Consider the following 13,224-nt stretch of genomic DNA (forward strand, 5'->3'; position numbering starts at 1 on the left):
GCCTATGTGTGCATGGGCACATAGGGGTTGATTTACTAAAACTGGAGAGTGCAAAAGCTTGTGCACAGAAGCCAATCAGCTTCCAGGTTTTATGTCAAAGCTTAATTGAACAAGCTGAAGTTAGAAGCTGCTCGGCTATAATGCAGAGCTGCACCAGATTTTGCACTCTCCAGTTTTAGTAATTCAACCCCATAGGCTAACATGCAGGGGCATTTAGATGCAGGAAAAAAAAAAAGCAACAAAAACACACAAACAAAAAACACACCAACTCCACTCAGCACTCTGCAGGTATGAAAGATGGTCACCTAGATTTGCCTTCTTATACCTGTAGCAGCTTCCCAAACCCTCCGGTAATTGCCAATCTGGCAAACAAAGCTTTGACAATTCTTGATTTAGCCAAAAGCATGCCCTACACAGTCCCATTGGCCAGGGAGACCGCCAAACATAGGGGTAGGCCAATAGGAATGCGGGACAGACAGGGCTTTGTGGTATAGTTCCGACACATTTGCGTAGCATTATCCAGTCTTATCTATTTGGGATTCAACCATAACAGGAGGGTATGCGGTCTGCAGCAGGTTTTTTTTTTTGTGTGTCAAAGACAGGGACGGTTAAAGTGGTTGTAAACCTCAGACATGAAAGATGAGCAAAACATATCCCTCTATAGTGTGTACTTGTCTCAATTAAGAGCATTAAGTGTAATTTTTGTCTGCTAGTTTATTCCTTTGCTATCATCAGTCAGAGTCACTTCTGACAAGATTTCCTGACACCAAGAGAAACATGGTGACAAGGGAGGGACCTCCAGTAGAATGACAGTCTCAGCTCTGTTCTTGTGAGCTGTGTGAAGGGAGGAGTGTGTTCCTTCCCTCCAATCAGCTCTCAGAACTCTCCTCACTGAGCTCTGCAGAGTGTAACTTCAGCTCCCTGTTCCCTTTAATCTAAATTCTCAGACAAGCTTATTTGCATTTTGAACATCTGTAGAGATGAGAAGGCTGCAGATAAACAGGTACAAGGTATGTAGGAAGATTTTTCAGCTCTGTGTATTACCTGGGGCCAGTCACGTCACTGAGTATAAGTGTAAGGGTTTACAACCACTTTAAGCTCAGGGATAGTTTGAGTGTAAACTGCATTTTAAAACATGTCCAGAGCTATAGGCCACAGAAATTATATTCAAATATTGTTTTTGTGAGCTTGGCCATTTGCCTCTTCTGCCTCCCTATGCTTCCTTTAATAAGTTGGTCATCCTCACTAACAGGGAGGTTTTGGAGTGCTGAGTGGAGTTGGCACGCTTGACTTGCAGGAAAAATCAACACTTGCTAAAAGCAACCTCTGCATATAAAAAAAAAAGAAGAGATAAAAATAAAAAAAAAAAAGTTATTTCGATAGTATATTTTTATAATAACCTTGACTACTTTCCATATACATACTTTATCCACTTTTCATTTACAACATTCTATTCGCACTTTTTTGTGTGCCTGAGCTCTGTTTGTACAACAGCCTGACCACATGTGTCCCTCACACCCACAGAGATGTAGTCCTGTGACTCCAGGGCCAAATGTCACAGCTGTTAATTGAGTAAACACAGTGGGGTTTCTGTCTTCAACTCACAGCTTATTTACACAGATGCAATGCTCTTGAATGAATTTGAGGAATGTTAGCTTGAAAAGAACAACAGAACTGAATCTGCCTTGCAAGATGTGTGTTTATTTGACACATATGCAAGTTTGCAGCTATGTAAACAGCAAATGTACTGGCATAGCACAGCTCTACAGAAGAAAAAAAAAATAATGTGCCATTTATGCTAAAAACCTAAAGAAAAGTTAGGAGATATATATTATATTATATATGTCAAGGGTGTGGAAATTTTTTTAAAAACTACTTGTCCAAGGACTAAACCAGGGTTCCAATCTACTTGTCCCTTATGACAATCTGCTTGTCCTGATGATAAAAAAAAAAAAAAAAGAAGAATGGATGGAAAATACAAAAGGGTTGATTTTTTTTATTAGGCAAAAGGTGTTTTTAAGAATGTTTAGGGCTTTTAAAAACAAAAGAGGTTTTATGGCGACTTAAAACTGCTATAATATTTCTTAGAGCCCCAAACATTATATATATTTTAGTGTTTTTTTTTATAAAGCAGAGGCCTTAGAGAATAAACTGGTGGGTTTTGCTTTTTTTATGTAACATGGTATGTGTGCAGCAGTTTTTCAAACCCAATCTTTTTGGGGAAAAAATACACTTTTTTTAATTTTAATGCAAAAAAAAAAAAAAATACTAAACCCAATTTTTTGGTAAAATATAAAGGAGGTGATGTTACTCTGAGTAAATAGATACCAAACATGTCACGCTTTAAAATTGTGCATGGGCATGCAGGGGCAACAAACAACGTAAATTTTACTATCAATAGACGATGCTTTGAAAGCCTTTACAGGTTACCACCTTAGATTTACAGAAGAGGTCTGGTGCTAGAATTACTGCCCATGAACCGATATTCTCTGTGATACATCACATGTGGACCAACACATGCATTCGCCTTTGGACGGGGGTGCTTTAAATTTTTTTTTATATATTTGAACCCTGACGCTTTATTTTTTTTTTTATTTTTTTGATCACTTTTATTGCTGTCATAAGAAATTTAAAAATCCCTTGTAACAGCAATATGCAGAGAGACCACAGATCCCTCCTCTGCCCTTAAAAGCATTTGATCACACAAGATCCGTGAGATCAAATGCTTTCCAATTATGGTGCCATTTACATCAGGGGGAAACTGGAAGTGATGTATGCTCATTGCTTTCTATTTTCTATATCATAGAGCAGAAACACCAGATGGTCAACTGGGTGTCCAAGTGCAACAGAACAGCTCGCAGAAGGGGGGGGATGTCCCCTCCCACTGCTTGTAAAAGCAATCCAGTGGCTAGTTAGCCGTTTGGATACCTTTTATAAGACAGTCGACCGTTGGCTCCAATTCCTGCTGTTTGGCCACAGCAGGGCTAAATATAAGGAAAAACCTCTTGCCCGGCGCTCAGAACTACATGTCCCAGGCATCGGGCTATAGGAATTGCACATCCCTGTATATATATTCTCAAACAAACTCCTACACTACCCTAATGTTGAACGGGTAGATAAAAAAAACTGTTCTTATACCCACCGAGCTTACCCTCTAAATTCAGTCCCACTGTAGGTCTCAGGTCTAGAGGCAACTGGGTGGGAAAGTGCTGCCTCACACCAGAACGTCTATACATCCAAAGCAACCAATAGACTAATTAAGAAAAGCCAACCGATTGGGGAAAGCCAGCCAAGCAGTAGCTCCCAAACCAAGAACTGAAGTCTAACTAAGCCTACATAGCAGGGGTAGGCAAACCTCAACTACAAGTTTCATCATGCCTCTGCCTTTGGGAGGCATATTTGTGGCTGTCAGTCTTGCAGTTACGCAACAGCAGGAGGGTTGAATTTTGCCTACCCTTGCTGTATATATTAGGATAGGATTACAATACTCCACACCCATTCTTGAGAGGGTGCCAGGTCAGTATTAGAACCCCTTCAATTTCAGACAAATGTAAATCTGGTGCCTGAACCTTAGGTCTTTTAAGACAGATAAATATTTCAAGAAAAGCTTTAAAAGTGGAGTCAAAAGGGGGCAAGCCGTTGCAGGTCCGATCATAAGGATTGCCTTCCTCCAATGCTCTCCTTCTCTTCAGTGTCCACCACCATCTTCTCCATTATTTCTTATGGCTTGATGTCTTCTCTCATTGGTCACTAGATGACCACTAATGGTGTAATTCCTGTTTGCATGTGCAGAAGTTACATCAGCCTGCCATCTTAAAGATGATGATGGAGCAAGTCAGGAGTGTACAATGCACTGCATATATGGCACAGGCAGTGCACACAAGCAGTTTTTGGCTAAAGAGACATACAAAGCACTTTAGCATAAAGTGCAAGATTTTTTTTTTTTTTTTTTGCAGAGTGGGGTGCTTCCAATTCACTTGCTCTACAGGTTTTTCAAGCCTAGAATTAACTGAGAAAACAGGTAATTGGCCTCCTCTAGGTCAAAATCTTTTTTCAGCACTGTCCGCACCTGCAAAACGACCCCTTAAAGACTTATAGGGTTCTCTCTGACCAGAGAAACTTGGTGTATGGCTCCATTAAAGTCTATTGAGGCTCAAGTATGGCTCCATTTTTGGGGACTTACAATCAGGTGCCTCCAATACTGAAGTACTGATTTTGACTCAAAAAGAAACAGCAGAGGAGGCTGCTGCTGTCCTGGTGATATATACAACTAGATAAGGTGTTCTAGGTTAGTCCATGTTAGGAGGATGGACTAGTGAATTTTGTTCACTAAAAGTACGCTTGTTCTTTAATCACTTGCCCACTGCCCTATATACTACTGCTACAGGACTGCACAAAATCATGTATATATACACACATGATTTGCATTCCTGGGTAGGGGGCGCACACTCCGTCCTAGGTCTCTCTCCTGCCAGCATGGACATGCTGCTGGGTATTTCTCGGCACAGCAGAGAAATACACAGCAGCAAGTCTCCCTAGTAAAAATACACAGCACATTATGTAAAAAAGTACACATCACACAGTTAACCCTTTGATCACCCCAGATGTTAGCCCTGTCCTGCCCAGTGTCATTAGTACAGTGTCAGTGCTAATAAGTGTTATTGGGATGTCAGTGGCAGTTAGTTCCCCCCCAGTGTCAGAATGTCTGCTGCAGTCCCACTATAAGTCGCTGATCGCCGCCATTATAGTATAAAAAAAAATTAAAATTCCAGTGTATATATACACTGCCATTTGTAGACGCCATAACTTTCACGTAAACCAATGAATTTACATGTATTGGGATTTTTGTTTTGTAGCAAAGACATGTAGCAGAATACATTTTGGCCTAAATTTATGAATAAATTAGATTTTTTACTGAATATGTTTTATAGAAAAAAGTCAAAAATATTGTTTTTTGTTTCCAAAAATTGTTGGAAACCACACAGGTGATCAAATACCACCAAAAGAAAGCTCTATTTGTGGGAAAAAAATGACAAATTTAATTTATGTACAGCGTTGCATGACCCCACAATTGTCAGTTAAAGTAACGCAGCGCTGTATCACAAAAAATTGCCTGGTCGGGCAGGGGGGTAAATCCTCTGGAGGGCAAGTGGTTAAAGGAATGATTTCTTTGTTACTTACTTGAAGGGTAAATCGATAACAGCCCTGTAACATGCATCTTCAAAAGCAACTGCCATATATTCTTGCTACAGGCTTGTTCTAGCTGGCACTCTTCCCACCAGTCTTCATGGGCCTACTGAGTAGGTACTTCACTGGAGCCTACATTGCTCAACACCAACTTTGTTCCATATATATTATTTTAGCTAGGGTAGCAGTTAATTTCTCCCATCGGGTTTCTGTCATCCATTTCCATGTTTTTAATCACCGTCATTAATCACTGTCATTTTTTTTTCTTATTATAGTTGTCAACAAGGTATAATCAGGAGACACTTGTTCTATTGACAACTGTCAAAACTGGTGTTTTTCCTCACTTTTCTGAGATTTTATAATACTTCCTGTTTTATCTCCACAGCAGGAAGTAATAAGAAATTTTAAAGTAAGGACACAGAAAAATATATTAACCCAAGAATGGTTCTAACCTTCCCTGCTCTATCCAAAAAATGGTTTTAGCTAAAATTCCACTTTGGTTTAAACAGGTTTAAAAACAGAAATTGTAACATCCCTCCACCCACCTGAAGGTACATACTTGCCTCCTCCCACACCGTCTATGACCCATCTGGCAGAAATCTACTGCGAGATTTCCACCACTGCAAACTGACATCACACAGACTTGAATGGGTCATTGTATCTGCTTTGAAAACAAGTCCCTTTCAGTAGGTTGTCTACATAAAAACCAAGCTAAACATGGAGACTAGATTCTCCCTTCAAGTCCTGTTGCACAGCCAAAACAGGAAGGGAGAGGAAATTCATCTAATGTTAGGGAACCCCTAACCCTTGTCACCAGAACAAAGGATCTCATTGGAAGATTTCCCCCTCTATTGTGGTTTAGGCGACAACCCAAAATTTGGAACTTTCACTTTTATTGCCAGTGATAATAATAAACAGGACAAATAGAGAGGGTGAATCTCCCTAACGGGGGATGGGGGGCACAGACAGCAATACAAATCTGACAGGAATTCTAATCCTTCTTCGCTCTATCAAACAAATAATAGTTTTGATGTAGGGACAAAGCCCTTTTGGCCCTACTTCTCCTGTGGGTCGCAGGAGTGCACTTTGTTCTGCACTCATGTGACCTATTTAGGTCACTCAGCTGGTCCAGATTCTGGAAAGCCTCAACTTTAACCCCTTCGTGCCAGAGCCTCCCGGCCTTTTAAGGGTTTCAAAAGCCATGGGCGGGGTTTAGGGTCATGTGACCACCGTGACATGATCGGGAAAGGTCCCGATCGAAAGAGGAGATCAGGACCTTTCCGTGAGTACCGGACATGCGCGCACTCAGCACATATGTTATTTTTTAATAGAAAGCAAATGTGCGGCCGCTCAGTGTCTAGGCCCAGACGCCGGGAGGCCGCACATTTGTGTTCGGCCGGCGTGAAGAGGTTAATGTTGGGATCCACCCAGATCCCTAACCATCAGCTGGCTCAGCCTCTCAGTGATCCGCTGAGAGCCTGAACCAGCCGCTCCCCTCTACAGCTCAAAGCTCCAGTAAGCACTGACAATCACCACTCTCTGAAGACAGAACTGAGCAATCAGGGGTCTTTGATCGCTCAGCTCTGTCTTAGAGGTGATGGGAAACTTATGCCTGCATCCACATAGGCGAGTGTGTGTATCTATCTATACACACACAGTTGTTAAATTCCTATCGCCCGATGCCCGGGATATGTAGTTCTGGGTGTTGCAGGTAGTTTTTTTTTTTACCTTCAGCTCTGCTGCGGGCAAGCAGCTGGCTCACCTGTCAGGTGGAAGCATTTCATTGCCAGCCTCTCCACTCCCCCCCCCCCCCCGTGTGAAGCTCCCCCTGCCCACTGTCTCTCAGGCTCCGTTTGCCCATCTGCAGGCCTGGGATCGGCTCACCGCTGGTGGCTAGAGGGGAAAAAAAAAGCTCAGACCATGTCATTCAGTTCCAGTGATTTGAAGGAATGCAATGGCCAGCACCCTGATCATGCCTGTAAAGGCAGACATCCTTAGCACTCTGAAGATCCCTCACAATAAAGCTGGTTATTCACTAATAGATGTTTAGAATGAATGTCATTTACCGAGCGAAAACCTCATATTAGAAATGTTTGCGTGAGAAAAATTTTTCATCGTGCTCCTTAGAATATTCTCATCACCATGGTCAAAAATGAATGTCAATTTGACCTCAGTTAAAAAGGATAAGTTTCCCTTTTGAAGAAAAACAAAAATGTGCATTTATTTTTTTTCTAAGGAGCAGATTGCCTGTGCAATGTCAGGGTCCTGCTGACCCTCAGGATAGGATCTACCTCGTACACGCTGTAAATTACTTGAGAGCAGGAAGATCAATGAACTACGAGATCACTCCCCAGTGCCCTCCGTCAGCCGCAGTAGCTGATGGTACTTGCAAGATATTCATTCACAGAACTCTGTGAATGAAAAACGCAGCCATGTGACCGAAGCCCCACACCGTTTTCAAAATGTGACAGCGAGTGCGAGGAGGTACCCTGCCCACTTTCATAAAGGGAGGGGGGATGGATCAAGGTAAGGGTGCAGATGCTAGAACCTGTTCCAAGGGTTAACCTATCCTTTAAAGATTAGAAAATTGAATGAGCATTCTTAAGGAATATGTAAACCCAACATTTCATATTTCTGATATGTGCCTGCTGTACCAGGTACCTGTATGAAAAAAATATCTGGTTCTCTTTGTATTGGTTCCTTTGTGTGAAACCCCTGGTGTTCCTGCCAGTCCCTCTGCATTTCTATTAAAAACTGAGCACACTAGGCATGAGAGCATAGCACGGTCAGTTCTGTGGCTATGGCAAGAACTCAGCCCACTCTCCTCCAATGATCAGACTTCTGCCCACCCCCATCCCCAGCCTTTGCTGGGAAGATCATTGTGATGCTGTTTCTCCTTCCCCAGCTCTTATGCGGCTGAGAACAGAGGCTAGTTTTAAAAAAAAACTAGTGTGCATGGAGCCTAAAAGATGTTTTAAACAAATGTCTACTGGTGTATGGCCAGCTTTATACACCCACACACACACCAACAATGGAAAAGCAAGAAGTCACTTAGAAAGAAACCCTTGCATTCTCCAAGAAAGAAAAAAAAAAAAAAAAAAAAACACATTACAATGCACATGTGGGAAACACATTAAATGAGGGGATTGTGGCGTGAACTAGATAGACCTCAAAGTGATACCTGCTCTAGAAAGGAGGTTTAAATCATGATAAAAAGTAGAGAACATATAAAAACTAAAACTAGAACTTTCTGCCCTTATACCTCAGTATGTAAAAGTTTGCACAGCTGTAACATGTATCACTCCTAATAGAACTGAAAGTACTGTAGTGTGACTATGCCTCTTTACAATTGAATTCTCCCTAGGGGTTATGCCTCCTCCTCCTTCCTGGACACTTCTGTAAAGTCACTTGTGTGGCACACAGCAGGGGTGAATGTGTGTAAATTGCATTCCCTACATTCAAAATTAACATATCACACATGAATGCCATCAGCTAAATGCATCATTACAGTATGCAACAAGTAACAAAACCTCCAGACTACAATGTATTATGTCCTTTACATCCAATCAACATAACATAAGCCACACCAAGGAGGTATACCAGTGTAACATTTTTAACATAATGTATCAAAATTACACTTTTCATCAAGGCAGTGAAAAGATCAAATCAAACTGTTGCCAGCTCTGCACCATCTACATAGAGTTTGTATATAGAAAATCCAAAATACTTCCTCCATAAATCCAAAACCACAACAATTGTGTATTTTACTCCACAAAAGTGGCCTCCTGTAATTAAAAAGGATGGAAACACCAAAAAAGTCAAAAGACCTCCTCCTTGTGAACTTTTTTGTTTGTTTCGGCAACAATAAAATGTCTAATAAAAACAAAGTAAAACTTTTTGTTTGTATTAGTAAAGAAACAAACAATGTATACTTTGACTTCTTAGAAATTAAGAAAATAAATAAATAAATAAAATGTTCAGGCACAAACATTGCTTGCACTGGGGATACAAAAAAACAAAAAAGTACAAAAACAGCAAAGGTTACAAATTAGAAAATGGAAACCCGAAGCTTAGGGTAATGTAATTTTGTGACAGGAGACTAATTACACAGCTGTAGATCTGTGCAGCACAGAACAAAATGCTCTCCAGCTGAAGGTTTTGGGTTACACTACCAAGGTGTGGTAAGAATTTGGTTGACAAATTGCTATATTGCTGGGTTGAGTCTGTGCACATTTTTTTTTCCCCCTTTTAGCTGCTCGAAAAACTGCGTTAAGACTTACAAGCTCTCAGCGAGGAGCTGTGATACAATTAAAAAAAACACCAAAAAAGTCAAAAGACTGTCAGGGGGTACCAGAGTTTTTGAAGGAGCTAATGAAAAATAAATCCACTCAAACATTAACACATACACACACAGACTGGATAATATCAGCTTATGGAAAGTCTTACTTCTTTCGTATGGACTAAACCAGCATTAAACCACATATCTAGCTTTTTCATGGGCTCTTTGTGATTAAATCAAACTCTTGGATTACCACCAGTATGTGATAAAAAGAGCAGATAGATCCTGAGTGGAACAAACACATAATAAACACACGATAATACAGTTATGGGTCACCTAAAACTCTTGAATGCCACCAGTATGTGATAAAAAGTGCAGATAGGTCCAAAAGTGACAAAATCAATAGTAAAACACTAAAAAAACCCACACAACAGTAGTTATGGATCTTCTAAAACACATACTGGTGGCATTCAAGAGTTTAGGTGACCTACAACTGTAATGTCTTGTGTTTATTATGTGGCTTTCAGCCCTGTGCTTCCCTTTACTTCTTAGTACATTCAAGAGCGTTGTTTTAGATCAGGGGTCTCCAAACTATGGCCCTCCAGGTGTTGAGGAACTGTAAGCCCCATGAGTCCAAACAAGACTCTGACAGCAACAGGTAAGACTCCCAAAGGCATGATGGGACTTGTAGTACTGTAACAGCTGGAGGGCCATAGTATGGAGACCCCTGATCTAAAACAAAACTCTTGAATGCCACCAGTATGTACTAAGAAGTATAGAGAGGCACAGGGTTGAAAGACACATAATAAAGACAGTACAGTTATGGGTCACTTAAACTGTTAAATGCCACCAGTATGTAATAAAATGAGCAGATTGGTCTTGAGTGAGAAAGGCCATAAAATAAACATTACAAGCTAGTACAATTATGACATACAAAAATATCAATCTACTTTCTCAAAAGACAACTTGCTTTATTTTACAACCACTAAACAATAGGGAGAAAAAAATCTAAAGGAACCTTGCACTCTTAAAAAAAAAAGACCCTGTATTTATTGGAATTAGGTAAGAAAGCACAATATGCAATACAGAATAAAGCACTCTTCAGTGATTCTTAGTGGGTGGGAACTTCCATTTGATTGAGGTGCATGGGGCTCTGCACATGACTGCCCTTCACACAATACAGGTTTGTTATACACAGAGCTTTGATGGTAATTGCACATTTGAAATCAGCCATTGTTACACAGTATGGCCAGGTATTTAATGACTACAAAATGTACACAATGGCCATAGGAAGAGGGCCTGAAGCTATTTGGAAACTCCATTAGACCTGCAACTAAGAAAATAAAGGGAAGACAAATCAGAACAACATCAGGGTCACTAATGCTAGAAAGCTACAGTCTTTTACTTCTAGGTCATTATCCAATGATACTTCATACACTTTACAATGCCCAAGAATGACAAGGGAAATAGTTATACTACCAAAAATGTATACTCAGAAACAGCAATATGTACATTTCCAAGCCTGACAATGGAAATGGTTATACTCTCCACATGTATACCTTCAGTAGACATCTCTATGTGTATTTCCAAGACTAAAAAAGGGAAATGGTTATACCACCAACAGTTGTGCCTTCATTAGACATCTATATGTAGATTTTGAACACCAACCATGGAAAATGGTTATACTATCCACATCTGTATCTTAGACTTCTGTATACATATTTCCAAGTCTATACTATTATTATTATTATTATTATAATACAGGATTTATATAGCGCCAACAGTTTGCTCAGCGCTTTACAATATAACGGGAGACAATACAGCAACAATACAAGTGGGTTAGGAGGGCCACCAACATACATACCAATATTAGACAGGCCTGACACTGGAATATGGCTAAGATACTAAAATACGTATTTTCATTAGACATTTATGTGCATATTTCCAAGACTTGAGTATGGCTATACTACCAAACATATGTACCTTCGTTAGACATTTATTTTTGTATTTCCCAGATGGACCATGGGAAAAGGACTAACCAAAATTTTTACCTTCACTAGACATCAATATACATATATCCAAGATTGATAATGGGAAATGGTTATACTACCAAACACTTGTACCTTCAAACATTTATAGGTATATTTCCAAGACCAACTGTGAGAAATGGTTATACTGCCAACATCTGTAACTTCATTAGACATCTGCATACATATTTCCAAGCCTATACTACCAACATACATACCAATATTAGACAGGCCTGACACTGGAATATGGCTAAGTTACTAACTTTCATAACCTTCATTAGACATCTATGTGCATATTTCCAAGACATGAGTATGGCTATACTACCAAACATCTACCATCAATATGCATATATCCAAGACTGACAATGGGAATGGCTATACTACCAACATTTGTACCGTCAAACATTTATAGGTATATTTCCAAGACCAACTGTGAGAAATGGTTATACTACCAACATCTGTACCTTTACATGTATTTTTCCATGGCTGGCAATGGGAATGGCTATACTTCTAACATACATACAATTAATAGACAATATTGACACTGAAATATGGCCAAGTTACCAGCATATGTACCTTCATTAGACATCAATATAGGTATTTCCAAGACCAACAAGTGAAAATTGCAGATCAACCAACATTTGTACCTTCACTAGACATCTATGTGTGCATAGGGAAGACTGAGCACATCTGTCCCTCTATCATCTCCCATTGGGCTCCCCATGTGTACATAGGATCTTGGGATCAGAGATGTATACACATGGGTCACCTCCACAGACAGTGTCCGATCTTCCATGAACGATCCTCTAATGGAAGTGATGGGTACACTGTCATGGAGTAGACCTGTGCCCCCCCTTTATACTACAACCCCCCGTAGATGTCCTCCATGAAGATCGCAGGCAGACTTACAGTTGCACAGCCCATCCAGGCAGCCGATCGGGTACCATGTGTAGATCTCCACGACTACAATCCAGCAGATCTCCCAGACACCGACATGGGGGCGGACAGGACCCCCGATCAGCAATCAGGCCGAGCGCACAGCCCTGGGAGCCCAATATAACCGCGACTGCTATTAGCAGCGCCATCCTCGGCTTCCGGAGTCCCGGCACAGAGAAATCCAGTTCTAGCAGGCAATCGTTCCCTCGGGCCAGGATCCAAGCATACCTCGGACACTCAACTCCCCAGATCCGAGCACACGAAACTCCAACTCCGCTCTGAAAACTTTCCCCCTCCTGTCCCCCTGGCTCGGCAGGGAAGGGTGCTGGGCTCTGCTCCGATTGGTCAGAGGAGCCCCCCTCACGTGATGAAAACAAGTCAGTGCTGTGGGGGGATGGGGAGAGGGAAGAGATTACAGCCCTCCACCTCACACCTCTCCATCATAAGAGGACTCAGATCGCCCATGATAAGCCGTGAGTGGTGTGAAGTGGCCTCTCCTCCCTGACTACAGCAACCCTGGAGGAGGAGGAAAAGAAGAGCACTGGACTACAAGCACCATCCATGTGGGAGCAGAGCACTGCACTACAAGCACCATCCATGGAGGAGGACTGGACTGCAAGCACCATCCATGGAGGAGGAGGACTGGACTGCAAGCACCATCCATGTGGGAGGAGGATTGGACTGCAAGCACCATCCATGTGGGAAGAGGACTGGACTTCAAGCACCATCCATGGAGGAGGAGGACTGGACTGCAAGCACCATCCATGGAGGAGGAGGACTGGACTGCAAGCACCA

At 41.4% G+C, this 13,224-nt stretch overlaps 1 protein-coding gene across 1 annotated transcript in view; it reads right to left on the reverse strand.

Moving 5' to 3' along the window:
- LRIG3 (leucine rich repeats and immunoglobulin like domains 3) overlaps positions 1 to 12,808 on the reverse strand; it is a 38,264-nt gene extending 25,456 nt beyond the window's left edge. The window contains exon 1 of the mRNA XM_089674029.1: positions 12,403 to 12,808. Coding sequence (XP_089530155.1) covers positions 12,403 to 12,578 — 176 coding nt within the window. The 5' untranslated portion in view covers positions 12,579 to 12,808. The remainder of the gene's footprint in view (positions 1 to 12,402) is intronic.
- Between the last annotated feature and the right edge of the window lie 416 nt (positions 12,809 to 13,224).

Source organism: Staurois parvus, unplaced genomic scaffold (genome assembly GCF_062004578.1).
Source record: "Staurois parvus isolate SC_StPar_1 unplaced genomic scaffold, SC_StPar_1.0 ptg000147l, whole genome shotgun sequence".
NCBI lineage: Eukaryota > Metazoa > Chordata > Amphibia > Anura > Ranidae > Staurois > Staurois parvus.